Here is a 13,541-nt window from a genome sequence, read left to right on the forward strand (position 1 = left end):
CCTGGGAGTTTTGAGCCCCTGAATCCAACTAAGCTCTCCCACAAATGCTCCCCTTACACATTGCTCCCTAGCATAGGGATTGTGTCCACTTTGTGTTTGTACAGGGGCTAGCACAATAGAACAGTTGGTTGTGCTATACTGTAAATACTGTAAACAGATGCAGAGACCTGCTGTACAACTGCTGTGTTTACACACAGCCACTGTAGGCAGTTAATACTTTTAGGCTTATTTACAGTATTTTTCAGGATGTCTTCAGTCATGTTTTGAATTGTGACATTTTAAAATCTTACTTGTGGAGAAAGAATGAAGCATCTTGGAAGAAATCCCTAAAAACATAAAAAGCAGCAGATACCTGAAGAGATACTCTTGTACCTCCTCACGAATACATACATATCTACCATTTGTCCTCTTGGTGTTAGAGTATGTAGCTACAGAGACAATATTGAGAAAGGATTTAGGTTACACGTTTATCTCTGTTTAAATCTGATCTTATCTGCTTTGCAAAGCATTAACTTTACAAAGCTCGCTGGTCAGCTGGACATCAAGCTGTATGTAAATTACATTTGTAAAAATGTTAAGTAAAAAATGTCCAGCTAAATAAAATGAGTGACTTTCTTTTTGTATAGACAGTTGATCCTTGATGGACAGTGGGATGAGGTTCTTCAGTTCATTCAGCCTCTTGAATGTATGGAAAAATTTGACAAGAAAAGGTAAAATTATTAACTCTGAGGTAGTAGCATCATAAGTCATATGGTGAGGTGGAAAATCTCTGGAATAAGACTTTTTCAGGTTTTTAGAAAAATAAACTATAACTACTGAATCTGAGAACAATAGTTTACAATTTCTGTTGTATGGCTTTATGGATTATTTTTCAATCTATACATCCAGTATAAAATTATTTGAAAGTATTTTAGAACTTACTACAGACTTTAAAGTATTCTATAACATGTCTTGGCCTGGTTAAAAATTTTTATACTTTAAGAATTGTGCTCAATTTTAAAAAATTAAAATGTATTTTCTTTGAGATCACATCAGAGTAACTCGAGTATTCAAGAAAGGAGGAGACTAGCTGTGGATCTTTCTTTTATGAACCAGCAATTATTTTAACGTAATATTTCTGGAAGTAAATCATTGGAAAAAGACATCTTTTCTGCAAATAACCAATTCTTGTATTGCTTGGCTTGTTACATTTTGAGAGCAAAAGCTTTGCAGCTGCAGTTATCTATGGCATGTACTACTTAGCTACTGCTTTAAGATCTTTAGTGTCTTATACTTCACTTCTTACATGCAGGTTTCGCTATATTATACTGAAACAGAAATTTTTAGAAGCCTTATGTGTGAACAATGCAATGTCAGCAGAAGATGAGCCTCAGCATGTAAGTTTTTATACTTGGCTACATTAATGAAATGCTTTAAGATCCTCTTATTGATTAGACATTATGGAAGTCCATAGTACTGTATTGTTGTTCCTGAAGATTTATGGTAGTATTTGCAGGGCTGGCTTTAGGGCGATTCACCCGATTTCCCCCAAATCGGGCCCCGCGCCCCTAAGAGGGCCCTGCAACATCCGTAAGGACCCTCCACCGACGAGCTGCTGCCGAAGTCCTGCCGCTGTCTTCGGCGGCAGCTCAATCGCTGCTGCGGAAGAAGGACCCTGCATCAGCAGGCCGCCGAAGGCACCGGCAGCCAGTTGAGCTGCCGCCGAAGTCCCACCACTGTCTTTGGCGGCAGCTCTTTCGAATCAGACCCCGCAGTGCCTAAAGCCGACTTTAGACAAGCGCCTTGTCTCTCGCAGTACAAATCAGCTGGAGGCCTCTTGCGTTGCAAAACCCAGTGTTCCTTTATTTCCCTGTGTTCGTTCCCACCACCATCTATATACAACTCTGTACAATTCAATAGGAGGTAGGTAGCCATTCGGGGGACAGCTAGTTCCTGTTGCTAGCTAGAAGCAGCAGTTCCTCACTCCTTACTTCTCCTGTTCCTTCCCCCGCCCCCTTTCCACTTCCTTCCTGCCAGCTTTATAGGCCTTCTCCCCAGCATGCTTACAGGTGATTACTCTTAGGCTCCTTTAATGAGCCACACCCTGCCAGCTCCAATCATTTCCCCTTGATGGGAGCTGTGCTAGCAGGTTCTGAGCTAATGGGCTGGTTCAGTGCCTCTTAGGCCAGCACCCTGTTACACCGGACCTGGTCATTTGTTTAGCTAAAAGTTCTCATGTATAACATAAGAACCACCAACCTTTTTTCTGAAAGTGAAGGACTACAGTTGGGAATAGTATTGGATAGATACTGGGCAGTTTTTGCCCATGTAATTCTAACTGTGCACGTCAAATTGGCCTTAAAATGCCCTTGCCATTACTTGATCCAGTTGTGCCAAACAGTGCAGTGTTTGCATGACATTGGCAAATACGCAAAACTAAACTGAAACCTCTAAATTAGTGTATGCTTATGACCTAACAGAGGACTTCAGAGGTGAAAGGTTAGTTTTTACCTCTACCCATTGGACCATCTAGCATTCTGTTGTAGAATAACAACTTGGAATATGTAAATATATTTAATAATCTTATTAGGCTCCCTAAATATATTTACTTGTTTTCATTATCTCCTAAAAGAGGAAACTTTGATTAATATTTTTGAAGTGTTATGGAACCTGAACCTGTCAATTAGACTTCCAGTTTCAAGCTCAAATTGACCATTCAGATATTAGTGTGCAATTTAAATTCTTCAGTGCACCTTGCCTGTGGCAGCTTTTATAGACAAAGATGCAATGCTGTTCAGTGTTCCTTTGCTAATAGAGAATAAATGATGTCACAGGGAATTGAGTTCATTGAATGTGTGAAAAGCAAGGAGGAGGAGTTATGAATAAGGTTTTTAGTGTTCAAAAGGTTTTAAATGGTAACCAGAGCTGTAGCATGAATAGGCTTATAGGCTGTGGCTCATTCATTGTAAAGTATTTTACTTTATATTGCTCATATATGAACATTTAAATTACAAGTACAAAAGCATTATGAATCTTTTACATACAAATATGTTACAAACAAAAATATTAGTTGCTCAAATAAAAAATTATCGTTGCTTTGGTGACTTTAATTCTCCATCCCATTGCCATATATTCTACGGCAGGGTCTTTACCTGACCGCATGCAGAGAGCACTACAAAGTTCCAAATTTAAGGTTAGAAGAAGGACGTAGTTAAAACATATAGCACTCTAGTCATAGAATTTACATAATCTTACTGGAGAACACTATAGAAAAAGGTGCAATTTCTTGATATTTTGCATGCTGAATATTGTTGTATGATAGGTTAATGAAAAGTCATCATAATTAGGGTGACCAGATGTCCCAATTTTATAGGGGCAGTCCCGATATTTGGGTCTTTGTCTTATATAGGTGCCTATTACCCCTCCCCCCCCCCCCACTCCCTGGTCTGATTTTTCACACTTGCTATCTGGTCACCCTAATCATAATGCACATGAAAGGAGGAAAAGTTGGTGGGAACTTCAAAGTTTTTCCATTTTCTGCAGCTAACATCTCAATTTTAGTGTTGCATTTAAGCTTGCCTTCTGGTTTAGAATTTGTTGAAAATTAATCAAACACATCTGTATGTATTGAATATGTGATCTGCAAAGAGCTGTGGAGATTTTCATCGCTTGTTTTTACGCATACAGATCACGTATAGTCTGAGAATAAGCATAGAAAAACTTCAACACAAAAAGTAACTTTCTCAGAGTTTCCAGTGACTGAAAATTACAGAAACTTAGGACTTGATTCTCTTACACCAGTTTGATATTCTACCTTAAATGGAGTTTCTCCTCTTTATGGCTCTGAAAAGAGAATTTGACTCCTAAACTGGAAATGCCTTTTCAACCTACAGTTGTAGCAAATTTGTTTAGTTACAGATATTAAAATTCTGAGAGCTTAAAACACATAGTGGCTTCTATGAAAACAGCCACATCAGCATGACCTTCATTGTATTGATCAAGTGATTTGAAATTGGAGTCCCTTAAGAAGAATTTGGTCTTAAAACTGCTGACATGAAATCTGTTGCAGACTCCATGTACACTAGCGTAATTAAAATGAAAACTATAGTAACAGCAAAGGAAAAATGAGGGAAATCCTAATGCATGTTATCCTTCTGCAGCTAGCTGTGCTTGTAGTAGAAGAAGAAATTGGTAACTAAAGTCAACCGTGTCCTGTTTGTATTTATTATTTCTTCTATAGCTGGAGTTTACAATGCAAGAGGCTGTACAGTGCCTACATGCCCTGGAAGAATATTGTCCTTCTAAAGAAGACTATAGTAAACTGTGTTTGTTACTTACATTGCCCCGTCTAACCAACCATGCAGAATTCAAAGACTGGAATCCTAGTACTGCACGAGTTCACTGCTTCGAAGAAGCTTGCATCATGGTTGCAGAGTTTATTCCTGCCGACAGGAAACTGAGTGAGGCTGGTTTCAAAGCAAGTAATAATCGTTTATTTCAGCTCGTAATGAAGGGATTGCTTTATGAATGTTGTGTGGAATTCTGTCAGAGTAAAGCAACAGGAGAAGAAATTACAGAGAGTGAAGTATTGCTTGGCATTGATCTTTTGTGTGGTAATGGGTGTGATGACTTGGACCTGAGTTTATTGTCATGGCTTCAGAATCTTCCAGCTTCTGTTTTCTCCTGTGCTTTTGAACAAAAGATGCTTAATATTCATGTTGATAAACTCTTGAAGCCCACGAAAGCTGCATATGCTGATCTTTTGACACCTCTTATCAGCAAACTTTCTCCTTACCCATCATCCCCAATGAGACGGCCTCAGTCAGCTGATGCTTACATGACTCGTTCCTTAAACCCTGCCTTAGATGGGCTGTCATGTGGATTAACTAATCATGATAAGCGAGTCACAGACCTTGGAAATAAAACCTCTCCAATGTCACACTCCTTTGCCAATTTCCATTACCCAGGAGTGCAGAATCTTAGCAGAAGTCTCATGCTTGAAAATACAGATTGCCATAGCATTTATGAAGAGTCACCTGAGCGGTAAGTTTCATTTAACTCCACATTTTTTGTAAAAGAGAGAGTTGTAAATACTGAAGAGTAACTGACCATGCTAAACATATAGGGTTATGTTCTTCTAGGTGCACTTGTGATTTACATTAATGGTGATTAAAGTTGGATGCGTAAATCCTATTGCAGTTCAAACTGTTTCTTTTTTCTCTCCTCAAGCCCCTAAAAAATTTGACTTTTAAACTAAAAATGGGTGTGAGCCTGACAAAATTTTAATTCAATCTTCCCCAAAGTTCAGGGATGTTCAATCTGAAGCTTTTATTCAAGCCCATCTATAGTTTACCCAAAATGTTGCAGAAAGATGAAGTTCTGGCTTAAATCTAAAACCGAATATACACTAGATTCTAGTTACTGAAGTTCTTATTGGAACTTACTATGTATGCAGGTATATAGTGGCATGCATTGGAAGTGTAAAATATTTCAATGGTTGATTTAAAGTATTCTGAATGCCTTTTATCGAACTGTAAATAACAGTATTCCAACTCTTTGTATTCTTGAAAAAGCAGAAATTCTGAGGTTTCTGTGAATTTTTTTTTAAATGATTGCATCAGCAATGTAGCAAATGAAACTAGATTCAGTGTCTGTCTTGGAGAATTCCTAAACTCTGGTTTTTTTTTTCTTTTCTCTCACCTATGTAATAACCCTGTCTCCACACTTCCTTGTAGATAAATGGAATGTCCACAGGATGGCACTATCATTGCAAATTTAGGTCCTGATCCTGCAGAGAATTAAGTAAATGTTAAACTTGGTATTCATGAGTAATCTCATTGAAGTCAGTGGAACTGTGCCCATGGGTAAATCTGCAGGAGCAGAGCCTTAAAAAAATTCACCAATATTAGAGACTTGTGCAGCTATAACCACAGTTGCACTTAGATATATTGATCTTCAATTATTGATCTAATTGATCTTCAAACATAATCTCAGCAAGACTTTCAGATTTGCTTCCCTATATTTCTATTTAAATTCCAGCTAATCAGGTTATGATGGCTATAGGAATTAGTTAATACTTTGTGTTAGTACACAGTAGTATGCAAAACTGATTTTTCTCATTTTAAGAATTAAAATTCTTACGGAAACCTGCTCCCCCCGCCCCCTGTACCTTCATGATATGAAACTTTTTCCTTTTCTAATCTTTATTAAAATCAGGGTTTATGGCTTATGAACTCTAAATTTTATATACATAGTGCTCTTAAAACTTGCACAGTAAATCTGTTTCAGATGTTTAGAATACGTCTATACTGCACACTTCTTTCAGCAGCATGCAGTGTACATACTCTGATCGCTCCTCTAGCATGGGGATAAATAGCAGTGTAGATGGTGAGGTATGGCTTAGGCAAGTAGAGCAGGGGAAGGCTCTGCTCCCTCCCCGCTGCTGGAGCCTTCCCCTGCCATAGGGAAAGGCTCCGGTAGTGGGGAAAGGCTGAGCCTTTCGCCACTGCCAATGCCTGCCAGAGCTTTTCCTGGACTCAGTGAAATGCTTGCCATCAGGGAGCTGCAGAAACGTCTCCCCACTGCCTCTCCCCTGCCATAGCCTTTCACTGATGTGTAGCTCCACACCACAGCATGGATGCATCATTCTTTTCACTGCTACATGTAGCTACATATAGCCTACCTGCCACTACCAGCAGTGTGTAGTGTAGCCTTAGCAAAATTTGAATACTTTTCCAAATATGGTCACCTGTATATCTAAAGCTTTGCATTTGGGCATCTGCCATATCCCTATGTTTTAAAACTGGTCCTAGAATGTGAAATATTTTACTAACGATTTCATACTTGAATAACTTCCATTTTTCTATTTTAATATGCTGCTCTCATTGATTCTATACATAATGAATTTATTACGTGAATTATACTTCTGGCTATAGATCGCAATAATTAGCATGAACTATCTTTGCACTATTTTGCAAACGCTTTGTACAGGGATTTACAGGATCAGGCTTTTGATTCGATGTAAAATGTAACAGATAACTAATATGAAAATCTTGTATTTTTTTATTAAATATAGTTCTCATACCTCATGGAACCTGGAAGTAGGCTGAGGGCTAAACATTCAAAAATTTTCAGAACCCGCAGTTGAGGTTAGATTTTTCAAAAGAGTTCAGCTTCCATTTAGGTACCTAATTTAACTGACCAGATTTTCAAGAGTGGGAGCTCTTGGCATTTTTCACAAGAGCTCAGCACTCCTTATTTTACTTTACTAACTGTAAAGGAGATATTTCTTCTTGTGTTCAGTAGACAAAAGGAAGATCTTTAAATGTCTATTAATCAGATTAAATTGTTTTTGCTAATGCACACATACACCAGTAACTCAAAAATAATTTCAACAAATCGCTGCTCCAAACCATTAAGTATTTGCAATTTTGTCAGGTTAGAGTACTCTTTAAAGAATCCAACATTTTCTAATGTATTCTGCATATTTACTGGCTACTGAAATGTTTTCTAAAATAATTCCATGTGGAAATATTTCTTACCTAATTTTGTAAGTCCCTATAAAGCACATTAAGTGAGAACAGATTTTAGTTGTAGTCTTTTTCCTATATAGCTATAGCTAAAACAGGAATTTTCTAGGTTCCCAATGTTGAATGTCATTTAAATGTAGCTTAAAGAAATATTATCCTGTACAGAATTGGAGGCAGTTGCGGAGGTGCCTTCTGACAAATGTAGGCTTCCTCCCTTCCTAGAATTTTAGGGAACAGTGGGAGAAGCCACCAGATGTAATTAGTGTTCCTCGAAAGTGGGAGAGAGCTGCAAATTTAACAAATAGCTTGAGTAATTTGTTGATGGTGTTTTAGATTGTTGGAGGAATGGACAGCTTTTCATGGAAGGCATAAAAATAGAAAATAAAAGCACAATGAGACTTCCAAAATATAAGGTTTTTTGGAAAAATCTGAGAACAAAGTACATTACCTCTATTTTTAGGGCTAGCAACTGTTAGTGTAATAGGTTAAAATGGGATATTTTTGTCTGCTCTGCCAGTAATATCTTTGGGCTTCATATAATGGGGTGCTCTGTACATAATCATTTCAGGATTTATTCTATAAATATATATTTTTTTGCTTATTAGAGGATTTTCTATTAGTCAGATTTCACAAATAAAACTCTTCTCTTTTCCATATCACTGAAAGAAGTGATACTCCTGTGGAGCCGCAGCATTCCATTGGCAGTGAGACCATGTGCCAGAGTTCAGTTCCAGAAAATGAGCCAGTAAATGGAGCACAGAATCAAGGACCAGCCAAACCAGAAAAAAATGAGGTAATGTTTGATGATTTCCATATAAAAAGGCCTTTTGAGCTTCCTGCTCTGATAAATTGCATAACAATTTGCCTGCTATGATGGGAACTTCATCCATGTATATGACACAGATGCTTTTGAATCTTGTTTTGCTCTAAGTAAGATACTTGCAACATAAGATATAATATATCTCATTGCCTTTCCATTAGACAAACTTTTGCTGTCATACAACTGGATGATGCAGCAGGTAAATGTGTTCTTAACTCAAATGTAACAAAAACTACTGTATATTTTAAAATATTGTGCAGTATACAAAGTTAGCATAATGATTAGAATATTCTGATCTAAGAATGAACCATTTTTGTAACTTACTTTTCTGTTTGGTAAATAAGGAATCCAATATAGAACTTACCTGCAGTTGGTTGTTTTGTGGGATGTAGTGTTAACATTTTGTATATGTCTTCCTTGTGACAACTAAGAAATTACAATTATGTACACCCTATTGAGTGGACTATCCAATTCAGAATATAAAGATATATTCATGATGAATAACAGAAGCCTTGTTAACTGTATTTGTTAGAAAGTAAATCAGATTTAAGTTGCCCAACTTTTTTGTTTCTGTAAGCTTTCAGAAAGGTACTGTAGCGCTTGAAAAACTTATCAGATGACCAGGGAACTAAACCTAGCAGTCAGAATCTGAAAGTGTTAAGCAGGATCACAAGGGAGGTTCATGGGCTTTTCACCAAGGCTTCTCCAAGCAGCAGCAGCAGAGTGAAGTGAAATGAGAGTTGTTGGCTTTAGTGCTTCCCACTGAACAGAGTTGCCTTCACTTTCCACCACCCAAATATCGACCTCTTTATTCAACAACAATGGATTGCAGTGTTTGCTGGATATTTGTGTTACAATTACTGGTACTGAAATAGTGACCGATTGGGGACATATCTGGGTCAAATTGTGAACCCCATTTTGTTCTGAGAACACCACTTGGTGATTGTAACTTTCACTCTCACCTTAACTCTGTATTGTAACCTTCATGCTGGATGAAGACATAATCAGGTAGTGTTGAAAATCAGTCTAATCTTGACAAGGTTAGTCTACTTGAGACATTATGTGCACGTGCTAGGGTGTGGGACACCTCAAAGAAGACTAAGCTATCAAGAGCCATCAGCACTGAATGACTCTTCCCTACTAGAATGATGTAGCGGAGGAGCTAGAGCTGTGCATATGGACAGAGACTTTAAAAGGAGGCTCTTTTCTCAGCAAGTGGCCACTTCTTCCTCATTGTGTAAATAAAACAGGCAAAAGAAACACTGCCTCACGTAAAGATGCTAACCAAAACCAGGACTCGCAGGCAAGGTGAGATCAGAAGGGAAGGTTGCGTTGAGGACTGTTATGGATCTATGGAAAACTTCTTCAGCTTTTTAAAAAAAATAAAATGATTGTGGTTAAGGAATTCCTTTGCTAAGCCTGTGTTCCTAACTTTACTGCTGGGTTTCCCTGAAGTGGTTAATCTAGAAATCACAGTTCCCACAACTCCGTGGACTCTGGAGAAATCCCTTACCAAATGGGGGCTCGAGAGGGCTATAGCACTGGTTCTGGGTCTAGGCAGACAGATTGTAGGATCCCAGTGCTCAAGAAGGATGCCAGAGATGGGAGCTGCATCTGTAAATGTGCTTGAGACCCAAAACTAGGAACAGTGATTGGTTACTGCCCACACCCAGGGGGCTTAGAAGCACGTGGGATTCAGCAGTTGAATCTAAATCACAGTTGACTGGGATCTGTCCAGAAAGGGTGACTGGGTCAGGTGGTGGTAGACAACATTGTTTCCATTTGTACTTAACTCATACATCACAGTTAACCTCTTGATTAGGTGAGTGGGGATAGTTCACATCTTTCAAAACTTTTATTTTAAGCTGTTTGTAGGTTTGTGGTGACACCCTTGCATTGCTGGATACAACAGTGTTTTACTAACAACTATTAGAAACTTTTTTTAAAAAAGAAAACAAGGTTTAGACTTTGCAGTATGATTCTGTGTTCCATGACACTAATTGTACAAGGTACAGATTCTTGTTCCTATTGTATCAATAGAAGATCCACCAGCTTGTCTAGTTGTCCTAAAACAGCTCCTTCTAATCTACAATTTCAAGGATTATGAGGGTGTTTTGCTTTGGGTTTCATGTAAGTGTACATATTAGTTGACAAAAGAAGTCCTACTTTGTAATACTTCTGAAAAAAAGAGAATGAAATAATCTTTTTTTTTCTGCTGCTGAGTAATTTTTTTTACCTTAAATTGTGGTATTCCAGTGTTTAAATTTTGTCCCATAGGATTGCTATAGCTTTTTGCTTGTATTACTAAAGTAAAAATCTGCTCTAAAAACTGATTGCAGAAATAGCATCTTTAAGCAGTAGATAAATTTCTTATATGTATTCAGTTTTACTTGCTTACTATAGTGACAAAACCACTTTCATTCTTCAGTCCTACAAAGCCAGATTCAAAAAATTAAAGCTTTATAACCATTAAAGCACAAACTGTCAACATCACATGTCAAAATATACAAAGCAAACATCCTTAAATCAAACTGTTCTCAAGGAGCATTTTCTTTCTTTGACGATCTGTACATTTTGATAATTATTGATAAAAAAAATTGTTGATTTTGTGTGTACAAAATTGTTGGACCTTTACCAACATTTACTATTAAAATTCTAATCCTTTTAAGCCTAATTGTGTCTAACCCAAATAATCCTTATTTTGTTAAGCTCCGTGATTCAGCAGAGCAGTTTCAAGAATATTATAGACAAAGATTACGTTACCAACAGCATTTAGAACAGAAGGAGCAACAACGACAACTGTATCAGCAAATGTTGCTTGAAGGAGGAGTAAACCAGGAAGATGGGACAGACCAGCAACAGAATCTTACTGAACAGTTTCTGAACAGGTTGGCTTTAGTTGACTGTTCCACTGATATGTCATTTTATGCTCTTCAGTACAAAATTGCCCCCCAAGATCCTAATCTGCTTAGATATTCAGAATGCCAAATATGGAATTACTCTTTTTGCAGATGTACCCAAAAATAACTTTCTGGGCTAAAATTATGTTTGCCAATAAATTTTTCGGATTAATAAACTCCATCATGAACAGGAATGAAAAATAACTCACTAAACAATTTAGTGAAATAGCAATGAACTTGTATACAGATATTTGAAGTTGTTTGTGGTCTCTCTTTAAATGTTTTATACTAAGATAACCCTGTAATTGGGAGAGCTTTTCTCCATATTGGCTTATAATTAGACAATTCATTACTAAGGGTATGTCTACACTACCAGATTAGTTCGATATAAGTTAATTCGAATTTGTAGAATCGACCTTACAAAGTCGAATTTGTGTGTCCACACTGAGGACACTAATTCGACTTTGTGAGTACACACTAACGGGGCAAGCGTCGAAATTGGAAGCGGTGCACTGTGGGAAGCTATCCCACAGTTCCCGCACTCCCCGCTGCCCATTGGAATTCTGGGATTTCCCCCCAATGCATGCTGGGGGGAAAACTGTGTCGAGGGTGGTCTTGGGTAACTGTCAGCATTCAACCGTCACTCCCGCCGGCGGGAAATCAGTTCGCGCACTTTTCCTGTTAGTGACAGCGCGGACGCCACAGCACTCCACTGCGATCATGGAGCCTGCTGCGATCATCGCTGCACTTATGGCCGTTGTCAACTCCTCGCACCTTATTGTACGCCTCTTCAACAGTCAGATGCTGAGAAATCGGGCGAGGAGGCAACGGCAGCGCGGTGAGGACATGAAGTCACAGAGTGGCACAGACCTCTCAGAAAGCATGGTACGCCGCGCCGTGGAGATCATGGTGGCAATGGGTCATGTTCATGCTATGGAACAGCGATTCTGGGCCCGGGAAACAAGCACGGACTGGTGGGACCGCATAGTGCTGCAGGTCTGGGATGAATCACAGTGGCTGCGAAACTTCCGCATGCGTAAGGGCACTTTCCTTGAACTGTGTGACTTGCTGTCCCCTGCCCTGAAGCGCAAGGACACCCGGATGCGAGCAGCCCTGACTGTGCAGAAGCGAGTGGCCATAGCCCTCTGGAAACTTGCCACGCCAGACAGCTACCGGTCAGTAGCAAACCACTTTGGCATGGGCAAATCTACCGTGGGGCTTGCTGTGATGCAAGTAGCCCACGCAGTCGTTGAGCTACTGCTCTCAAAGGAAGTGACCCTGGGAAACGTCCAGGTCATCATAGCTGGCTTCGCCGTGATGGGATTCCCAAACTGCGGTGGGGCTATAGATGGAACTCACATCCCTATCCTGGGACCGGCTCACCAGGCCAGCCAGTATATAAACCGAAAGGGCTACTTTTCAATGGTGCTGCAAACACTGGTGGACCATAGGGGACGCTTTACCAACATCAACGTCGGGTGGCCGGGCAAGGTTCATGACGCACGTGTGTTCAGGAACTCTGGTCTGTTTAGACGCCTGCAGGAAGGTAGTTTCTTCCCGGACCACAAAATAACTGTTGGGGATGTGCAGATGCCTACAGTGATCCTCGGGGACCCAGCCTACTCGCTAATGCCCTGGCTCATGAAGCCCTATACAGGCGCCTTGGACAGTGACAAGGAACTCTTCAACTACCGGCTGAGCAAGTGCAGAATGGTGGTGGAGTGTGCTTTCGGACGTCTCAAGGGGAGATGGAGGAGCTTACTGACTCGCTCGGATCTCAGCGAAACCAATATCTCCATTGTTATTGCTGCTTGCTGTGTGCTCCACAATCTCTGTGAGAGCAAGGGGGAGACCTTTATGGCGGGGTGGGAGGTTGAGTCAAATCGCCTGGCTGCTGATTACACTCAGCCAGACACCCGTGTAATTAGAAGAGCCCAGTGGAAAGCGCTGTGCATCCGAGAGGCTTTGAAAGATAGATTCCTCAGGTTGCAGGGTAACCTGTGACTGTTCAGTTTCTTTACAGAGAAGCTGAACCTGCCCCTGTTTCAATTACTATTGACTTTCTTTTGCAGTTACATACCCCGTTCACCACGTTTCCCACCTTCCAACACACGTTTAAAAATAAAGTTAATGGAACATTGTTAATTAACAACGTTTTCTTTACTAATGAACTCGCATTAAAGGGTTGAAACAGGGACGCAGACTGTGGTGGGTAGGGTGTGCAGTGATGTACAGACCGCTTCTACACTCGAGGAATGACAGTCTCCCGCTCCTAGAGCGGTCTGCAGTGCCGGACTGGTTGTTTCAATGGAG

General features: G+C 39.7%; 1 protein-coding gene across 6 annotated transcripts in view; it reads left to right on the forward strand.

Moving 5' to 3' along the window:
- The window catches only part of WDR47 (WD repeat domain 47), a 50,528-nt gene that overhangs the window by 13,529 nt on the left and 23,458 nt on the right, over nt 1–13,541 (forward strand). For 4 of the 6 annotated variants that reach the window (XM_039484333.1, XM_039484332.1, XM_039484331.1 and 1 more), the window contains 5 exons: nt 627–710; nt 1,292–1,376; nt 4,220–5,022; nt 8,175–8,301; nt 11,038–11,216. In XM_039484333.1, coding sequence (XP_039340267.1) covers nt 627–710; nt 1,292–1,376; nt 4,220–5,022; nt 8,175–8,301; nt 11,038–11,216 — 1,278 coding nt within the window. The remainder of the gene's footprint in view (nt 1–626; nt 711–1,291; nt 1,377–4,219; nt 5,023–8,174; nt 8,302–11,037; nt 11,217–13,541) is intronic. The other 2 variants (XM_039484334.1, XM_039484336.1) reach the window with 1 other exon arrangement.

The sequence above is a fragment of the Mauremys reevesii genome, linkage group 8, assembly GCF_016161935.1.
Source record: "Mauremys reevesii isolate NIE-2019 linkage group 8, ASM1616193v1, whole genome shotgun sequence".
NCBI classification, from domain to species: Eukaryota; Metazoa; Chordata; order Testudines; family Geoemydidae; genus Mauremys; species Mauremys reevesii.